Genomic DNA, 13,227 nt, shown 5'->3' on the forward strand with positions numbered 1-13,227 from the left:
TTGGAGTGGCCTTTAGTTGTGCCAAGTGTCAGGGTGAGCGTTAAGAAAACATCTTTTGGTTTTCTCAGGTGTACGACAATGGTAAGCAGGTGTTCATGGTGACGGAGCTGATGCGCGGAGGAGAGCTGCTGGATCGGATCCTTAAACAGAAGTCCTTTTCGGAGAGAGAGGCCAGCGCTGTGCTTCACACCATCACCAAGACTGCGGAGTACCTGCACTCCCAGGGGGTGAGGACCACTGCAACCACTAGCGGTGTCTTCTCAGGACCAAACCGCGGCTTGGAAATCGGGCTTAAGCCAATCTTTAAATGTCTGACAACGTCACTGTTACGATCCGTAAAAATCACAACCCGATGAGCTTTGTTCAGTTTCCATCATCCGCTTTCTTTAGTTGCGCTTCAGTTGTCTGCATTTCCTTCATCCCTCCCTCCTGTTTGGCTCCAGGTGGTGCACAGAGACCTGAAGCCCAGCAACATCCTCTATGTTGACGAGTCGGGGAATCCAGAGTCCATCAGGATCTGCGACTTTGGCTTCGCTAAGCAGCTGCGGGCCAACAACGGCCTGCTGATGACGCCGTGCTACACTGCTAACTTTGTAGCTCCTGAGGTGAGCGGACCTCCCTTTTTCGAGTCTCGTGCCTTGAATGATGTGGAATTGAAGCGGTGTGGAAGAGTGAGCTGAAATGTCTGCACAGGTGTTGAAGCGTCAGGGCTATGATGAAGGATGCGACATATGGAGTCTGGGAGTCCTACTCTACACCATGCTGGCCGGGTGAATAGCGTCCCCTTTTTCTTGCACAGATTTTTTGTTTGTTTGTTTTTTTTGTTGTCTCACTGTTCTTCAAACTCACTACGTCGGCTCCTTTCGTTCCACCAGCTTTACCCCATTCGCCAACGGACCTGAGGACACCCCGAACGAGATCTTGAACAGGATAGGCAACGGCCACTTCAGTCTGACTGGAGCGAACTGGGACACTGTGTCTGACGCAGCCAAGGTACAGCCACAAATCTCGCTGGCTGCTCCGTTTTAAATGGTATTCCCTCCCTGTGTCACAATTTCACATTTCTATATGCACTCCCTTTAGGACCTCGTTTCCAAGATGCTACATGTGGACCCCCATCAGAGACTGACTGCTAAGCAGGTCCTCAAACATCCCTGGATTGTCCAAAGAGACAAGCTACCCAACAGCCAGCTGCCACACCAGGACCCCAAACTGGTCAAGGTGACCGCTCTTATAATGTGCTGCCAAAGGGCTTTTCTGTTTTGTTATTTCCACCATTTGTACAGCTGGTGGTTTTGGGCTCATATCACCATGCGACTGTTTGTCTGCAGGGGGCGATGGCAGCCACCTACTCCGCCCTGAAGAACTCCCAGCCAACCCCGGAGCTCAAGTCCATCGACTGCTCCTTCCTAGCTCAGAGGCGCGTCAAGAAGCTTCCTTCCACCTCGCTGTAGAGACTCACAGCAACCGACGGGCTCCCGGGAGACTGGACCCGACCGAGCACGCTGTCCGCTTGCACGGGGATTCAAGTGTCCGCCCGCCTCTACCAGCCATGGAACACTGACTGTTGCCCCCCCCCCTCCCTTCTTGTGAAATCAGTTGTCCTGCTATGGCGATCATCTTCCTTTGGGCTCATCAGCTGCTGCAAACCAGTCTCTGTCGACTAGCTAAAGATCGTGGAAATAAATTGAGGCTATGAAGGGGGTGGGAAAAAATGGCTGCAGGTTTTTGGCAAGTGTGTGTGTGTGTGTGTGTGAGAGAGAGACTTGGATGCAGCCATAATCTTTCAGTTTTCTTGTATTATTGCTGTGATTGGTCGTCATCCGGCTTGCTGCACGTCTCTGTCAGTCTGCCTGTTTTGTTGTCTGTCTGTCTGTGTTCCTTTTTGCAAAGTTGATGAGCTTTATATTAGCGGCTGTGCTGCCAAATCAACCTGTGCCGACAGCACTAACCCACAAAACTGTCCAACTGCTGTTTGGAAAGAGCATTGTTAACATGAATATTAAACATTTCTGCCATAAATGCCTCTTTTGGCTTTGGTACAACCAGGATATGTGGATTCTGGGAAATGTCAAATGCTGATATTTTGTTTAATGTCAAATTCTGTTTAACAGAGAGCGTGTATGTGTGTGTGTCAGTGGCATGACTTGCAGTCAGTGTGTATGTCTGCTGTCTTGCAGGATCCTGTAGGGTCATGTGCATGGTCCGGTGATGTGATGATGTCATGTGGCTTCCTCGTTTCTCTTCGCTCACTTTTTCTCCGCTTGGGCACCCTGCTGGCATCTATTTGAAATTACTATTCTTTTTATTACAACAAAACTAGTAAAATAGGTGGCTTTCTGTGAAAGAGAAAACTTGCCCAAGGAATAATGTGGCATGTTAAAATTCTATATTTGCTTTTTTCTTTTCTTTTTTTCCATCTGTGTTTCTTGGGTAATGCATATTGAATAATGTTTCCTGTTTTGGCTGCTTTTGTTGTTAATTGTTTTGTTGTTTTTCCTTTTGTCCAAAGAAAGTGGTGATAAATTAATGAAAGAGACGCTGAGCACATCCCAGTCTGTGTACTTAAAGCCGAACAGGTCTCTTTCTGTTTTGGGACGTAAAAGACTTGCGTCTTTATTTGAGCACTCCAGCGCAAACCTCTCTTCTTCTTACCCTTAAAAAACGGTCAAATCACTGGTTGCTAATATCTCACAGACCTTCACCAGTCTTGTGTGTAACTCTTTCATGCATTGTATTGAAATTCTGTTGATTAGATATTATGTTTCATTCTATTGACCTTTGATTTGAGACAAATAAGAATAATTGTGTCTCATTGTCTCAAGTGACTTCACATGATGGGTCCTGCTTTCAGCTCGGTGCCTGGGCTCACGTGTGAGGCCGAATGTGTTCCATAGATGACATGTGATGGAAAACCAAACGGCCTGAACTTAAGACCTGTGTGGCTAAATGATCTATGAACCAGCTGTCTAGAATTATAATTATTGTTTGGTGGCAAAAAACGATCCCTCCTTTTGACTAAATTTATGTTAAGATGTTACTGTATGATAAAGATGAAGATTTTTATATCTTACAACTATTAAAAATTCAGTTGCTACAACAAAACGTCTGGCTTGATCCTATTTAGCTCTCCGACAAAGTATTTTTTTTATTGCACAACTTGTATTCCGGTAAGAGCGATTTGAGGTGTTAATAAAACTGAGTCATTTAGATATAGTAATTCTTATTGTTTGATGTATCACCTGTTCAGTATCTGGAGAAAAAAGAACTATGGCCCAAAGCTCAGTTGATGAAATGGGATGTTAAAGTTCTTGAAACCATTTGTAACCAATTACCTGCTGACCAACTGCAGTTTCGTTGGTCATTTGCAAATTAGTCCTGCCGTTGTTCTCTTGTTATTTGCCAGGTCATATTTTCATCAGGTGTTGGCATTTGTTTTTACAGTTGACCCAATGTATTATCTTATATATCGCAAATGTAAAAGTCCATCTCTTTAAAGAAAATTATGACATTTCTTACCCACCAGACAATTTATGTTGTTGGATACCAAACTGCTGTAAAATACCAACGATGATAACCTCACAGTCAATGTGGAACGCTTCTCCCGGGGGAAGAATATCTCAATCCTTTTTAAGAGGATTACCAAACATGAACGATATGCTCAGCAGAGCTTAAATGGCAGCAGAGCAAATTCGCACAGCAGAGGACCTCTAAAAGGGAATTGAGCAGCAGCACAACAACAAGGAGAAGAACAGGTAAGTTCGATCGCCGCTTGCGTAAAATGTGACAAAGTGGATTGTGTCACTTCCACCTGTGAATGCCACTGCTTTTCCACATCACTAACCTTTTATGTAAAGGTTATAAATGGTGAAGCATACTGCATGAACCTTTTTAGGTGAAAACGTATTGTCATTTGCAATTGTCCCATTCATCTGATTTGGCTTTTTAGGTCACATATATAAACTACACATACAATTAATAAAATAACTGTGTAGGAATAGTGTTTGAATATGGAATAATTTTGTTCATCAGAGTGAGGGCCTAAGGCCTTTGTCTGGTGTCTTTTGGTGTTGAGAATTCCCTTGTTTTGATCAGAGGAGAAGAAGTTGGAACTGGTTGGGAAGGGTCTGCAGTGACTGTTTCCTGCCTGTTTCTTGACTCTGGACCAATGTGCCAACTTGCCCATCCTTGACCTCACTTACAGCGGGTGAAATAAGTGTTGCACACGTCACCATTTTCTCAGTAGATATATTTCCAAAGGAGCTATTGACATGAAATTTCCACCAGATGTTGGTAACAACCCAAGTAATACATACAAAGAAACCAAAACAAAAGTTCAGAAAAAGCTATGTTTAATAATGTAAAATGACACAGAAAAAGTATTGAGCACATAAAGAAAGGGAGGTGCAAAAAGGTATGGAAAGCCAAGACAACAGCTGAAAACTATCAGTAATTAAAAAGCAATCCAGACCCTTGTCAGTGCAAATTAATATCAGTCCCATTAAGTTCAGTCCCAACTGATGGCCTACAAAAAGGTCTCATTGTCACGGTGTCACACGAGAAACATCCCATGATGGGTAAAAGCAAGGAGTTGTCCCAAGACCTTCGCAACCTAATTGTTTCAAAACCCAATGATGGCATTGGTTATTGTCGCATTTCTAAGCTTCTGAATGTTCCAGTGAGCACTGTTGGGGCCATAATACGGAAGTGGAAAGACAAGTCATTTCACCAAAAATTTGTTTCGACCAGGTGCTCCTCGCAAGATTTGTGACAGAGGAGTGAAAAGATTAATCAGAAGAGTTGTCCAAGAGCCAAGGACCACTTGTGAGGAGAGCTTCAAAAAGACCTGCAAATAGCAGGTACTGTTGTCTCAAAGAAAACGGTAAGTATTGCACTCCACCGCCATGGCCTGTATGCATGCTCACCACCCAAGACTCCATTGCTGTAAAAAAAGCATGTTGAAGCTCGTTTTAAAGTTTGCTGCACAACATTTGAAAAAGCCAGTGAAATACTGGGAGAGTGTAGTGTGGTCAGATAAAAGCGAAATGTAACTGTTTGGATGCCATAATACACACCATGTTTGGAGAAGAAATGGCACTGCACATCACCCTAAAAACACCATACCAACAGTGAAGTTTGGAGGTGGGAACATCATGGTGTGGGGCTGCTTTTCAGCAAACTTAACATAATTGAAGGATGAATGGGCAAATTTGCGGAGACATTCTTGACAGAAATCTGCTGCCATCTACGAGGATGATGAAGATGAAACGAGGGTGGGCATTTCAGCAAGACGATGATCTGAAACACACAGCCATGGAAACTCAACTGGTTTCAAAGAATGAAAATAAAGCTGCTAGACTGGCCCAGCCAATCGCCTGACTTAAATCCCATTGAAAATCTATGGGAAGATCAAGATTCATAGAAGAGGCCCACGGAACCTTCAAGATTTGAAGACTCTGTGGAAGAATGGGCCAAAAAAACAAAGGCCTTTATACAAAGTATTGAATAAATATCAGTAAGCGTGTTCAATACTTTTTCCCTGTGTCATGTCACATTATTACACATAACTTTATTTCTGAACTTCTTTTTTGGTTTCTTTGTATGTAATACTTAGGTTGTTAGCAACATCTGGTGAAAATGTCACCTGGTACTGTTTGTACCAGTTATCTGCTGGTTGAGTTATAATCATTAGGAGGGAGAAAAATGGATCATCTTGTATCTGTTACATTCCTCCTCACTTATCTCATTGAGGACACACAGCATGGGGTATTTCCACAGCTGGTCACTGGAGGGAGATAAAGTTCAAGTTTTAGCTGAAAATAAATAAAATTTGGCTACCAAGTGAATGCTTTTCTGTCAAAGCACTGACGTTTTTTGTTTTTTTACCTCAACTGTTTTAATCATGCGGTAAAATTCAGCTTGAAATGGTAGTTCAACATAGCTGATGCACAATTTGTCATGTTAAATGGAAATTGATTTGTTTATACAAGCACGAAGGAGACAGCTTACAAGCTCTGTATGTTAATGACTCACAGCCTCGCCATCTGTCTCTTCTTGTCTAACCTTTTGACTGTAATTGTTTTCTATATCTTCCTCCTGCTATCTCTTTCCCACCGCGTGCAAACAGTAGCACAATGAACCATTGCAACAAATTCTGCTTTGAGCTGCTGATTTCTCTCGCTCGTTCCAACTTTACTGATAAGATTCAGGAGATGAATACAAACCGTACACATCTTTCTCTATAGTGACACATTCATACTCCCATGAGCATCTGCTCTCTCTCTGTACTCTGACGTCACCGTACTACCAGGAATGCACACTGCAATGATCGGCCTCCTGCACTTTTACTCACACTCATGCGCACTTGCATATCACTGACTCAGCCTGCGGCAGCACAACGCACCTAAAATGTATTACAGAACAGCAGCGACCGGGCATCATCCCCATTAACAGCCTTCTGCTTAAAATAGAATAACGTAGTGCTGATTTATTCTCTGGTCTGTCCAGTTTTCTGCAGATTGATGCATCTCTGTTAAAATGGGGCGTAACGTGGTTTGAGTTCTTCTCTAGTTGTGCGAGTTCTACGGGCGATGTGTTATGTTTCTGTTAAATTGCATATGGATGCACAAAAAAAAAATTGAAACTATCTAACACGCTCTACACAAAAAGACGATAGCTTTCCTGCACACAACACAACAGACACACACGACTCTGATGCTTAAGACATAAGGAAAACCTGACACTCCAACACTTAAGCAAAACAACACAAAGGCGCACAGATGGCATCACTCCTCCACGTGTACATCTAATACACACATCCCACACAGATTAAAGTAATCTGGAACAGTTTGGGGTAGAAGAGATTAACAGCAGGCTTTCAGACCAATTTTAGCTTTAAAAGGCGAGGAATAGATGTAATGGGAGTTGGAGATAAATGTATTTTGGAAGGATAAAGCCTTTCAAAATACTGCTATTAATTCTGCCGTGTGTGTGTGTGCCTGTCTATGTACATGTGCGTTCCCCCACACTTACAGCTGCTAAGTGCACTTTACCATACCAAAATCTTTTATTTAGCGTCTCAACATGTTTGCCAATGCTGATGGAACGCTGTTACTCAGCAGGCACCGTGTGGGATTAGTTTAGAACGAGTGGTTCTAACTGCGCGATGTTGCGCAACCACTAGAATCTTCCAGAAATGGGCATTGTGCTCCCACTACAGCATCTTGTCTTGCGCAAGAGGCATGCGCAACTTTAGAAACCCAAGGGAAACCTTTTCATTCAATTTCAATGGATACTACATGAGGTGATGTTCAATATCCTTGTGTGGCTTTTATGTACATCATTAAATACAATGCAAAACAGAGCTTCTTAATATAATATATTTACAAAATTATTATATTTATCCTTTGAAAACAAAGGTCTCTTCTGGCTTTTTGAGTATAGAAGTATAAATGCATGAAGGTTTTAAAAAGGTTTCCTGTCATACCACATGCACTTTTGCTTCTTTCGTTTTGTCTGTTTATTTCTTTGTATTTCTCTTCCTTGCTCTTCGTTTTCTCTAAGGATCAGTAGATCAGTCTAGCTCTAAGAGGAGGGAGAGCTGTTGGTGCTACCGCTAATGCAATGTCAATCCTTAGATAAAAGCAAAGAGCTAAGTGGATGCTAAAATATGCTTGTGCTTGAGTGCAGAGAACAAGCTCTGACCCTTCTAAAAGCATCATTGTTATGATTCTCACTTGCAAAAAACAGTTATTTCAAACATCACTTGTTAGTTTTCTAGTATTACCCTTTGTGTGTGTGTGTGTGTGTGTGTGTGTGTGTGTGTGTGTGTGTGTGTGTGTGTGTGTGTGTGTGTGTGTGTGTGTGTGTGTGTGTGTGTGTGTGTGTGTGTGTGTGTGTGTGTGTTTAAGTCTCACTCCACACTCTTTTCATATTACTTGCAATGCCGCCACAACACCAATACTTGTCTCGACTGAAAGGGCTGCTAATGGAGTGGAAAATATTATAGTAAGCAGGGGAAAAGGATGATGGAAATAAAGGTATTACATCATGGTGACATGTGATCCGATTTAACGTGGAAACTATCATAATGGTTGTGACAATTCAGGTATGAAACCTGATCTCAGGCTTCAGTTTCTTCATGTTGCTGCATGGAATTGAACAACCTAAAGACAGGTTTCCTTGTTTACTTTCAATTGGTCACAGAAGGAGTACCAGCCAAGGTGTTTGGATTCAGGACTGTACACATCAAAATGGCTTTAATTTTGGTAAAATGCTTTTGAAAAAGTGGATTCTGAGGTCACTACTCACTAAGTAGATTCACTTCACACGTAATGTGTTGTGCCAGAGTTGTTTGGTCTTTTTGTAGTTAAACTACCGGATATGCTACAAATAAATTATTAGCAACAGTGAGTGTTTATTGCATACCGTTTGAGTACAAAGGTATGTGCGTGAATGACGAGTTACACAGTGTACATTTACACAGTGAGTGTTGATCTTATAGAGGAAATCTAAAAGTGTGTTTTATAGGACCTGCATTTGTTTTTTGTTAACCAGTGTTACTTATGAGACTAAAAAAGAAAGATATAGCCTGCAGGATAGCTGAGTTGCCAAATGGGTCAAAAGGGGGCGGGAGTGTGCTCGAGATCGAGAGTACCGGGAAAATGTGACAACGATGAGCACCAAGGTGATAAAGGGGTGGGAGAAATGTGAGCGTCATCCCTCCCTCCGGCTTTTACCACGGTGTTGCTATGGGCAACCATCCGAGCGAGAGCAGGGGAGAAAGCTGGTGGGTGTGGGACAGAGTGGGCTACCCGGCATGAGCAGAGAGGAGAGGACCTGCGTGTCCTGACTCATTCACATCAAAGCAGAGCTCCAGAAGACGACGCGACAGCCTGCCAGCATCAGCATCAGCAGCACAGAGGCCCGGCCACCCAATCATCCGCTGACGTGCTCCTGGGTTCAGCAACCAATGAGCTGCCAGCACAACCACTCGGATGCAGAGGCAGCAATAGCCCGGCTCAGATCACTTAATAATGAATGGAGCAGTACGTAGGCTGGATCTCTGCACATCCCTGCTCCGTCTGCTCGGCTGAGCTCCACTGTGGCACAGGAAGGCAGGAGGAGGGAAGGGGACAACAACAACAACAACAACAACAACAACAAGGACAGCAGCAGCGCAAGAAGAGATAAACAATGCCCATGAAGGGACAACAAAGACACACGGACCGCCATGGCGAGGACTCAACCGAGGCCAAAGCAGCGGCCATTAAAAACAAGGACCCACATCCCGAGATCCACCCGCCGGGTTCACCTGTCCCTCCTCCGCCCGTCCTGGCGCCGTCCACGTCGGCCTCCGCTCTCCCGGGGCTCGCCTCCCCGGCCACCCGGCGATCCATTTCTATGGGAGACTTCCGCAGGGTGACGGGGGCTCTTCTCGCCGGTTCCGAGCCGCCATCCACCGCCGCCACGGCCCCCTCCTCCAAGCTGGTGACCCCCAGCTCCAGCATGGAGTTCGCGGCGGCGCGGCGACGCCTCCTGGAGGTCGAGGAGCGCCAGCGGGTCGTCCGAGAGATGGAGCGGCGGCTGGAGGAGCTCCGGGAGGTGTTCGTGCGCTCGGAGCAGGAGGTGGTGGTTCACGGGGAGGTGGTGTCGCGGATATCCGGCGCGGCGCAGCAGGGGGAGGTGTACGTGGTCGAGAACGGCCAGCGGCTGAAGAAGGGCTTGAAGTTCAAGAAGCACCGACCCACCATCGTCTTCTCCTCCATGCTGGGACTCCGCACGTGCCTCCCCTGGCCCGTGAAGCTCAAATAGGACAATGTTGTCCCACCATCGCTTTATAAATGTGCTTTTAAATCGACGGGAGGACAGACCTCCAGACTTTAGCTATCACTCACTGACAGGGCTGCTCTTGCATCCTGAGGCTGGTCCTCCGGGTCTTAGAGTGCCTACAACTATAAAACATCCTCTTAAAAAGGAGCTTTTTTTGTTTAGCTTTCTTTCACACAGACTTTGCTGCTTGCAGTTTGGTGTGGTGTTAGACTTTCATAGGAGAGATTGTGTATCGTTTTAGGTCCAAGGGGATGTGAGAGGAAGGGTTGAATTCGGCCAGTGAGGTAAACAGAGCTTGGTTTTATGTTTATTAACTTTAGGCAGCAATGAATGAAAAGCCACTCGTGATTGTATTACGTAATGCGAGTGAGGTTTGAAGAGGGAAAGAGATGACTGAATGGAAGAAAACCCAAATGAGAATTGAAGGGCGGTGAAAGAGAATCGCAGGTGGAGCTACGATTGCTGCACTTTCCTTAAACCTAAGCATGCATTGTGTAGGTGGGAAAGGGGGAGAATTCTCAAATATAGAAAGAAGATATGTAATTAATTGTGCTTTGGTTTGTGTGTGACCCATCCTCCACTACCATAAGCCTTGTTTTCGGCAGCATAATTTGCAAAACCCGAGAGAGCTGGTAAACAAGTTCAAGCTGGGACGATTCCACCTGTGGCCTCTTTTTATCCGGTCACCTAGCAACCGCTCATCTCTCTGTTTTAAATCTGATCCCACCAACCGACAGAATGTATCCAGCAGAGCACCGTAACTACAATACCAGACCGCAGTAGAGGTCTTATCAAGGGTTTAGGCACTAATATTTCTGCTGCATTTCTTTGGGATACATTAAAAGTGGCTTCATAGTCAGATATTATTGTTTAAAGCAGTTGTTTCAACCTAGTCATTCATTTGATGAGAAGGGGTTGCCCTGAGAATTGAGCCATTGTATGCAGGCGCCAGGGGAGTTATGATGGGCTATCCCTTTCTGCTGATTGTGTCAATATGAATGCAAACAAGAATGGCACTTTTGTCCAGTGCAGAACGACTCTCATGATATTACCATTTCTCTTTTGTGGTTTAGGGAAGTTAGACAAAATAGGACTTTTCAGGTTTTGTTTGGTTGATGTGGGAGATCGTGCTGTTATGTTCCGTCAAATATGCAGCAGTGGCGTTGCTCCGTATGCAGGGAGTGACCTGATTTCTTCTTATAGATCATATCTTTTTTTTTTTCCTGTCTCCTTGGATTAGCAATGATTGTCCTTTTGTCATGCTTTGGTTGTACATGCGTGTGTGTGTTTGAGTAGAAAGAACAGCCAATATAACAGGAATATCTATTTTTGGCATTCAATGGTTATGGCAGAGATGCAAGCATTCATTGATTGAGTTGAACCACCATTTTAGTTGTACTACTTGACCTGCTGTGAAATGTCGTCTGAGGCGTCCTCATGAGGAGACAAAACATCCCCTGATGTCATGGAGACGTCATCAGGGTTGTGTTAGCTCGGTTATAGCAGATTTTTAGCAGAGCACCTGCATTACAAACTAAGCATGAGGGATTTGAAATAAGTGGATCATTTAGAATGCACTAAAGTATAATTGAAGATGACTTGTGTAATTCTAGAGTAAATGTAGTGTCCATATTCTCTGGATTGGACTTTTATAACGTCCATGTCACCGAATCTCTGTTATCAGCTTTCATATTTCTGATAGCCACGATGACCTTATCATTGAATGTTACTCCACATAGCCCCACAGGAAGTGCACATCGACACCAAACTGAATACGGTCAAGCCACTTGCTGGCAGAACGCTTGTGCAGCCTGAAGAGGTGCCGTAGGCCTCGGGCGTGTATTGGCGGTCCATGTGTATAGCTAGAGTTACAACTGAATATACAGCTGGCCTATATATTTCTTTTCATATGCCTTATCCAGTGTTGGTGCACGGCAGTGATGATTTAGTGATGGCACTGACTACGAAGGAAGGGCTAAACAGCTGAACTCATGACCATCATAGCTCATAATTATATGGACAGAGGAAAAGTGTGACTGCACCTTTTTGTGTTTTTCTACAAATATAAAAGGCCGTTTCCCAAAGATCTTTGAGGCCACTAGCAGATTGATTGTAACTGTGTTATTTAATTTCCATTTATTTATAACACATATGTAAGCATAAGTCCAATGTTTGAACCTGTGGTTGGCAAATAATCCTCTTGTATTCATTTGTGGGGCCTTGTACTGATATCAAAAATGTTTTTAACCATTAAGCCCAAACAAACAACTGTTGGAGAACTAAAAAAACTACGACAATATAGACCTACAGCAACCGCAGCCCTTTAATGACACAAGCTTGCCAAGCACATGTCCAATAACAGTTTAATTATTCCTTTTGACTTTTTTGAAAATTATTGTTTATGTCTCATGTAGGATATATTTATTCATGTTGTGCAGAAAATGTTCCTCAAATTAGATGTTTTGTACCTTAATTAACACACTGCTGATATTTTTTTTATTGATCTCAAATTGTTTATTCTATTTCATGAATGTTGCGACTGAATGTTGCAACTGTTGAATGCATAACATTAATAGCAGGAGTCAATTTGGTTTGCCACAGCTATTTGCCAAGCATAACGCCTTAATTACGTTTGTGAGGGATTTTTGTTTATAAATGGACTCAAAGGAAAGAAAATCCACTTTTCCAAATGTTATTGAAAATCCAGTGCATTGGAAGTTAGTCATTCACACATCGTGATGTTCTAACACTGCTTCTGTAAATGCTTTCTGCTGCACCGTCTAAGAATGAATGTTCTATATTTGATGTTAATTCAGTTTCTTGACACTAAAATGTATTTCACCACAGAGCTACAATGTACAAGACTAGCAAATATCAAACAATACACTTAATTTAGAGTATTATCAGGTTTCATAAGATACATGCTGAATCATTAAAATAAATGAAGAAAGTGACTTGTTTTATTTTTTCCAGGTCTCTCACTGGAGAAAAACTCCTAAATAGGCTGAAGTCTCTTTGGGATTTTTTTAGAAACTGCAAACAAAGGCTTTCAGATCAGAAATTAAAATATATTATATTTTTGGTACAGGTGTGGGAACTATTAAGGTCATATTGCTGCAACCCTACTCAGTACTAAACTACTCATTGTTGTAAAAAGCTGTGAAAATACCCAAACCCGAAAGACATTCACGTAGGCTACATTAAATTAACATGCCTGCACATCGCGGCCTCTTCTCAGCTGATTATTTGGTAAAGAGAAGGTTGAATAAGATGATAAGTTGTATTCAGATGGAAAAAGGCAGAATTACAGGAAAAAACATCTCACTTCCAAGTATCCATTACTGCAAGGCAGGATTTGTGAATACACATTAAGCCGATGCTTTTTTTTGGTATTTG

The 13,227-nt window shown here is 43.2% G+C and overlaps 2 protein-coding genes across 4 annotated transcripts in view; both read left to right on the top strand.

Moving 5' to 3' along the window:
* Nucleotides 1-3,240, top strand: part of rps6ka1 (ribosomal protein S6 kinase a, polypeptide 1) — a 34,845-nt gene extending 31,605 nt beyond the window's left edge. The window contains exons 17-22 of one of the 3 annotated variants that reach the window (XM_037485867.2): nucleotides 69-227; nucleotides 444-605; nucleotides 694-770; nucleotides 876-993; nucleotides 1,084-1,221; nucleotides 1,332-3,217. In XM_037485867.2, coding sequence (XP_037341764.1) covers nucleotides 69-227; nucleotides 444-605; nucleotides 694-770; nucleotides 876-993; nucleotides 1,084-1,221; nucleotides 1,332-1,454 — 777 coding nt within the window. In that variant the 3' untranslated portion in view covers nucleotides 1,455-3,217. Of the gene's footprint in view, nucleotides 1-68; nucleotides 228-443; nucleotides 606-693; nucleotides 771-875; nucleotides 994-1,083; nucleotides 1,222-1,331 lie in introns of all 3 variants that reach the window. The other 2 variants (XM_037485868.2, XM_037485866.2) reach the window with 2 other exon arrangements.
* A 5,414-nt stretch (nucleotides 3,241-8,654) lies between these two features.
* On the top strand, nucleotides 8,655-12,785 carry LOC119228031 (uncharacterized). Its single transcript, XM_037487302.2, has one exon. The coding sequence runs from the start codon at nucleotides 9,196-9,198 to the stop codon at nucleotides 9,811-9,813; it is 618 nt and encodes a 205-aa protein (XP_037343199.2). The 5' UTR covers nucleotides 8,655-9,195; the 3' UTR covers nucleotides 9,814-12,785.
* Nucleotides 12,786-13,227: the final 442 nt, after the last annotated feature.

The sequence above is a fragment of the Pungitius pungitius genome, chromosome 14, assembly GCF_949316345.1.
Source record: "Pungitius pungitius chromosome 14, fPunPun2.1, whole genome shotgun sequence".
NCBI lineage: Eukaryota > Metazoa > Chordata > Actinopteri > Perciformes > Gasterosteidae > Pungitius > Pungitius pungitius.

What these genes read in the sequence shown, in the direction of transcription:
- LOC119228031 (XM_037487302.2), top strand. Translation starts at nt 9,196, where the DNA reads ATGCCCATGAAGGGACAACAAAGACACACGGACCGCCATGGCGAGGAC.